This window comes from Ammodytes marinus, assembly GCF_949987685.1.
Source record: "Ammodytes marinus genome assembly, chromosome: 2".
NCBI lineage: Eukaryota > Metazoa > Chordata > Actinopteri > Uranoscopiformes > Ammodytidae > Ammodytes > Ammodytes marinus.
This window is the reverse complement of record NC_137231.1, coordinates 22,527,393-22,534,837: the sequence shown is the minus strand read 5'-3', so window position 1 is coordinate 22,534,837 and position 7,445 is coordinate 22,527,393. Positions and strand designations below refer to the sequence as shown.

General features: G+C 42.5%; 1 protein-coding gene across 1 annotated transcript; it reads left to right on the top strand.

Moving 5' to 3' along the window:
• Positions 1–3,638: 3,638 nt before the first annotated feature.
• Positions 3,639–4,922, top strand: htr1aa (5-hydroxytryptamine (serotonin) receptor 1A a; the record flags this gene model as incomplete). Its single annotated transcript, XM_080037852.1, has 1 exon — positions 3,639–4,922. One exon carries the CDS (start codon positions 3,639–3,641, stop codon positions 4,920–4,922), a length of 1,284 nt encoding a protein of 427 aa, XP_079893978.1.
• Positions 4,923–7,445: the final 2,523 nt, after the last annotated feature.

Genomic DNA, 7,445 nt, shown 5'->3' with positions numbered 1-7,445 from the left:
AAAGGAAAAATCCAAATCCAAGGTTATACTGTATATTGTTGGTTAGATTATTTTAAGAATAGTGTGAAATAAAGTGAACTACATTAATTAGGGGAGAGTGGCCTAAGTTGTGCCGGTGGGGAAGTTGTGCCACCCCTGGTTTCTACAAAAACATAGAAGAAATTGGAAATGTGACCACATATTTAAGAAGAGCCATCCATTTAACTCATCCTGTAAATCAGGGAGAAACATAAAATAAAATATAAGCACATTTAGGCTCAAAACACTGTTTTTTGCCTTTCAAAGTAAAATTTCCATGAGCAAGATTTTTTGATTATTGTGTCTGAACAATTATAAACACGTTTGAAAACATTTGACACATGTTTTAGTGCTTTAGTATGCTACACTTTGTGTCTATATAGTGAGCAAAATGTCAGCCCTAAACTGCTGCATCATGCTTATTATCCAAAATTCTGGGGTTGGGGTGATTTGTGCCAGAGGACCTGGGGTGAGTTATAAGTAAGTAAGTAAGTCAAATGTATTTATAAAAACACATTTATAACAGTTTGCACTGTCCAAAGTGCTGAACATAGTGCATTCAGTAGGTAAAGAATGAAGGTAAAATAACAATAACCAAAATAAAAGTCATAAAGCCCAGACATCCACATATAAACAAATATAGTAGTGTAGAGGTAATATAGTTAATGGGGAGGAAAAACCAGGGTGTACAGATGGATTTTGAGCCTTGATTTAAAGGCAGAAATGGAGGGGGAATCGCATATGCCAGGTGGCAGTTGGTTCTACAAGCAAAGTACATTTCTGAGAGTTGTGCCATTGGCATGGCTATATATTCTGGTCACCAAAAGAAAGTGATTATCTACAGTAGCTCAGAAGAGAGTGACATCTCCATTCCACTTAACGACACCACTGATGAGAGTTCAGATGGCCAGAAAGATGATGATGGTGACTTTGTCATTGTGAGCTTTTGCAGGTAAAACCATTAGATCTGCTAGGCCTTGTTTAAGAAAATTGTCTTCAATCTTTGTAAAATGTTTACTTTATTTACTTTAAATACACCTTAAATAAGTGATTGTCTAATGGATTTGTCTTGCATTACAGTTTATGAGATATATATCAATGGCACAATTTACCCCATGGTATTCTCTCCAACGGCACAACTTACACCACACCGGGGGAAAGTTGTGCCACAAGACAACTTTTTTTCCGAAAGCTATATTTCTTCAACAGTTTATTCCAGATCCAAAGTTTTTATTGCCAGTGATGCACAACACCCTGAAATATATGTACATATTTGAGTTGGAGACTTTACTGTCAAGGCCTCACTTTAAGGTCACTTTGAGTAAAAAGTGGCACAACTTAGGCCACTCTCCCCTACTATTATTATTCAATTAACTTTTTTTATTTTTTATTATGATTTTAAGTTTTGTATTATAGTAAGTAATACCACATGTTACTGAACTGTCTAATTTAGAATGAGTGGCAGGAGTGGGTGCTTTGCATTACATTAGGGGGGTCTTAGCCTTTGATCAAATGTGTATTTTTATCCTTATTGACTTGACTGCTATTTACACTATCACACTGAATTACATGTAAGGCATCGTTTTTTTCAATTTTCACATGGCTACTCATACCGTCTGATAATGACTTACTGGTTGATCTTTATTCTAGGCTAAGGACTAAAGGCCATGGATTGGGTCCTTGGACCATTACGTTCTGGAATATTCCAGGAAATGTGATGGGAAAATCACTGTTAAATAAAACAACATTTGTACAGTGTGGTTGTATTGTAATATTTGTATTGGTAGGGTGCGGCTGTTTGCGGCTGTTTGCTGCAGTTCGCGCAAGATGAATATCAGGACCAGCTTCCTACCAGCTTCCTACCCCCTCCCCACCTTCTGCCTTCTGACCCTTATTCAACCTTCTTCCCCTTTCTCCCCCTATTCTCCCTTCTGTCAACCACTAAATATTGATTGATTGGTTTTATAACAATGATATACTGTATATTTGCTTTGATAACATTATAATTGTGATGACCTTTGCTTCACTAAATAAAGGCTGTAATATTAATGATTCAAGAAGTTTGTTGGGCACCGACAAACCACACTCAAGTTCAACACACACTGCCTGGGGTATATGCCAACACATGGGGAAACTCACAAAGACAGAAGGAGTAGTTAGTATGGGGCTGAGCTTTGTACTTTTACTTAATGAGCCTATTTAAGGGGTGAATCCAATCCAGCAGGTATAAGCTTGCCGACGTGGCACATTCAGGCAAAATCATCAAAGTTCTGCCCTCTCATAAAGTTCAGCCACCATGCATGCGGAGGAGTATGTCAAGCCAGCGTTGCCTTCACTTTTGGGCTATATTGGGATTTAATAGTGATGTGTTATGCTACTGAATGGACACAAACTTTTTAATATTTACTATGAATATTGAGGGATATTTTGTCAGTACCAAAACGTTTCTCTGTGGTGTGCACGTCAGATTACTTTTATCTTGATTGTCTATTTTCCCAATTTTCCATGCGTTTCTTTAATAAATCCTGCTCAACCCCTACTTTCCTCCACCCTTGAAAACTAGGCAAGTCAACTATTGTTTTCCAGGGAATCATGTCACACAGACACACACATTTCGACGCCCACACACGAACACCCTCAGGAACACAGACACGCGCTTTCGTCTCTTCAGCCATCTCCCTTCGCAGTTCAATCCCGCCTTGTATTTGCCTTAAACTCCAGAACAGGGACCCTGATTTGAGGCAGTACCCGCTGTGACCGGCAGATGGCAGCCGGTCTCCTCGCTCTGTCGAGGCGCTGTCCCTAGTCCTGAAACTACCTCTCGCTCTCTCTGGGCACGTTACCTTTCATCCATCCCGGCTCGAAATGCATGGTTGCGCCCTTCTCGATTTATTACATTCTCTGCAAGGTCGTTTTAAGCATCAATCAAGTTTCAAACAAAGTTGGCTTGAACAAAATGTTCATTAGAAGTGCTGGACGATTATCACCTTGAGCAGCCCGTCGTTAAATGCAACTCTTATTGCTACTTTGCTTTTAATGTAATACATGTATGTATAGTTATGAGTCTTGACTGACACCTACCCCTTGAGATGTAATTTAAAAAAAATCCACATAATGTGATATTCAGTGAGTCCAAAGAGAGCAAAATAAAGAGGAGGGAAAAGAAAAGGAGAGCTCTGCACCCTCGCCAGCAGTCTGTAGTGGAAGACGGAGTGCAGGGACACACAACTCCAGGGCGACCTCTACATGGTCTGACGTACTTGAAGCTGCTGGTATAAATGAATTCACGGCGTCACCAAGCTCAGATGATTCGCGGTACCAGTGAGCGCACCCGGCTGTCAACACTTACGGGCTGCAATACACACTAACACACACACACACACACACACACACACACACACACACACACACACACACACACACACACACACACACTCACCACTAACACGTCTGCGTCATGCGTCCTGAGAGCGACGGCACGAACGCGGTAACTCCGATGGACCCCGGTAAAACGCACAGCAGCAGCCGTCTGAGGGGCTGACTGTGTCCTGCTTATCCATCCAGCTGGGTGTCCCCCTCCCACTGCCCTGGGACAGTTGCACTCTCAGTGTGGTCGCACCATGGATTTTACAACAACAAGCAGCAACGACAGCAACGCGACCGGCGGCTACCCTGGCGGGGTGGACGTGGTGGCCGATTGGGGCTCGGGTGAGAATGGCACGGGGTCCGGGTCGCCACAAGAGCTGAAGCTGAGTTACCAGATTATCACCTCTCTCCTCCTAGGGGCTCTCATCCTCTGCTCCATATTTGGCAATGCGTGTGTCGTGGCAGCCATCGCCCTGGAGAGATCTCTCCAGAATGTGGCAAACTATCTGATTGGATCCCTGGCCGTGACGGACCTCATGGTATCGGTACTGGTTCTGCCAATGGCGGCCCTCTACCAGGTTTTGAACAAGTGGACACTGGGACAGGAGATCTGCGATATATTCATCTCTCTGGATGTACTGTGTTGCACCTCATCCATCCTGCATCTGTGCGCAATCGCCCTGGACAGGTACTGGGCCATAACAGACCCCATTGACTATGTAAACAAACGGACACCGAGGCGCGCAGCGATCTTGATTAGCGTGACTTGGCTAATTGGTTTCTCCATCTCTATTCCCCCTATGTTAGGCTGGAGAAGTGCAGCGGACAGGGCGAACCCCGACGCCTGCCTCATCAGCCAGGACCCGGGCTACACCATCTACTCCACATTTGGGGCTTTTTACATCCCTCTCATCCTCATGTTGGTGCTGTACGGGCGGATATTCAAGGCTGCTCGGTTTCGGATTCGAAAGACGGTCAAGAAAACAGAGAAAACAAAAGTGTCAGACAAGTGCTTGGCCGTGTCTCCCTCCATCTTCCACAAGAAAACCAACGGCGAGGCCGGAGGAAAGGGCTGGAAGCGCAGCGATGATTCTAAACCCAGCTCCCCGTGCGTAAACGGCGCGGTGAAGCACGGAGAGGAGGGCGAGTCACTAGAGATCATAGAAGTTATCGGCAACTCAAAGACGCACCTGCCACTGCCTAATACCCCTCAGTCCTCCTCGCATGGCTACGAAAACATGAATGACAAAAAGTTGGACGCGAAGAGAAAGATTGCGATGGCCAGGGAACGTAAAACAGTGAAAACACTTGGGATCATCATGGGAACTTTCATCTTCTGCTGGTTGCCCTTTTTCATCGTGGCACTGGTGCTGCCTTTCTGTGCAGAGAGCTGCTACATGCCCGACTGGCTGGGCGCAGTTATAAACTGGCTGGGCTACTCCAACTCTCTCCTCAACCCCATCATATATGCCTACTTCAACAAAGACTTCCAAAGTGCTTTCAAGAAGATCATAAGATGCAAATTCCACAGAGCGTGACCACACACGGAGAGAACTTTGTCTTTACTTTACTGTGGAGGATTTAAAGGGGTAAAAAGGAACTGTTTACTGACTTTATGGAGCAGCAAAACAAGTAGCTAAACAGACTTTCATTCAGGGACAGTCTCTTCTTGGTTGGAGGACAGCGTCAAAAAATAAAATAAAAAATAAAAGAGAGAAATCCCGGGGTCAGTGACCGTTGATGAAACGAGACAAGACAGTAACCTTCGATCTCAATGTAAAAGCTCATGTTTATTCAGTGTTGTAGCTACAGTATATAGCCGATATGCGCCGGCAGCCATCGTTATATTGCCATGCAAGACGTGCCATGTGCCGATTCCATGCATTTTATCATGAGAAACGCGGGGTTTCCGTATTACACCACCAGCTTTGTAGCACTGAAATAATAAAAGCAATCGAAGTTTGTCATTAAGAAAAATTTGTATTTTTTTATTTTGGAAAATGAGTTATTAGACACAAGGACATCAGGGGCATACTCTGAGAGATCACAGGGTTTCACTTGGGAGCAGTCTCCGCAAATAGATCACAAGGAGTGGATTGTTTACTGTGTTGTTGTGTAAAAAACAAAACAAAAATAGCAACATATCAATTTGCATAAGTTATATTGACTTGGTTGCTCCTGTAATGGTTCAAGATTAATTTCATGTGTCATTTGAGCAAAAACCCCAAAACATGACAACATTAGAGCATGGCTCATCTAAAAACACAAATACACCGTTTGGTTATAAGAATAGAGCTCTATGAATAAATGTGATGATGGTAATGATATGACGATGATGATGATAGCAATCAGGCCACTAGTGCATGCATGGTGTGTTTCAGGTTTTACAGCAAATGGGTATATAACAAACCCTGCAGGCTTTCCATCAGATGCATTTCAAAGTCGTAAGCATAAAGTGATGAGCAATTTTCTTCTAAATCGAGGCTTGTATTATATTTATGATGTGATATGTCTCCCCCCCACCCCGTCCCATCTCTCTTTTACTGGCTCCAAGATTGTCCCCTGTGTGTGAGAGAAAGACAGCAACAACAACAGAAAGAAGGGAAAGAAAGATGTCTCCAGAGGAAAAATCCAGGGAGAGCGTCAAACATTTATTTTTTGTCTGTGTCAAATTATTATACAGTACAATTCCCAAGTACATGAGTGTTTTTGAAAATAAATCTTGTAACATCAAAACAATCAATAGTACATTTAGTGGATAAGCTCATACAACATCATGTAGAGGGGTTGCTCGGAGAAATATACCATATGATAAAATAAAATAAAGAGTTGCAGGGAACCATCCCACTGTATTTATTGCTCTCATTCGTCAAAAGAAATCCAGGACACAAATTCACCTACAGTAGATACAAAGAGAAAGACGGTCAAGACATTAAAAGAAGAAGGAGGGGGAAAACAACATTCAGGAAGAAGTCTCAATGAGGCTCTCGGGCTTCGCAAGATAGGCCCTTTGACAAGGAAACACATGGTGGGTGTGAGTGACAGGGGCAGGCAGGCTCAGCATGGATATGAGATACAGCATGACAATTGCGAGGCGACACCTGTGGCATACAAACATCTCCCGACTGATACTCAGCAGGGGGAATGGATGCTACAAAAAAAACACAAAATACCTAACAAAAAATTACTGAATTCATATTAGTATTACTGTTAATTTAGGGCTAAGCAAAACACTTAAAGTGGATTTGTAGCACTTATTATATATTATAGTATAATATTATAGTTGTAAGCAGTTTTAAGGACATTCTTAAGTTTGGTGTATTTGTCAATGGCATGTTAACTCTTCCTATTGTTTCAGCTTCTCAAAATGCCAAGATTTGATACTTTTCTCTGTCATTCACAGTCCGATAACAACGAACCAAAACATGTCCTTGGCTGCTTGATATGGTCGAAATGTAATTAAAAGTGTTGGCTGCAGCCCCGATATGCTCATTTCATTTCCTGTATTCATAAATGAAATAGCTGGGATAGAAAATCACAAACACCACTTTTGAGTTACAACAACCACCTCAACTAACCTCAATTCGCAAGGTGTAACAGAGCATCAAAGCATTGATAGAGCCAAAGAGGCCAGAATAACAGATCAGAAAAGCTTGAAATAAATCCAGAGAAAATGAAGCTTGTATAGGAGGTCATAAACATCTTCTACCTCTCCACACCAAAGGTCTCCATCTGATCATTTTGGCTATAGTGTGACATCAATACACTCAAAATGGTTTTGTGGAAATGAATCTCATACCTGTGTGACCTGCAGGTGAAGTTCTGGGTTTATGAGATGGCCTCAGAGGACGCGGTCTCACCCGCTAAGAGTAAAAAAAAAATTTCAAATGTGTGTCCCACTGTGAGTAAGACCATTAGAATCATTGCATTTTGCTCCTCTGATATGTGGGATTACAAAGCATCTAGCTGACCTTCATTTGACCTCTGCAGTAGTATATAGTGGTTTGGATGGCAGGACTGCAGTAATCTGCCCCACTACACTGTTAGAGTCTAACATGCAT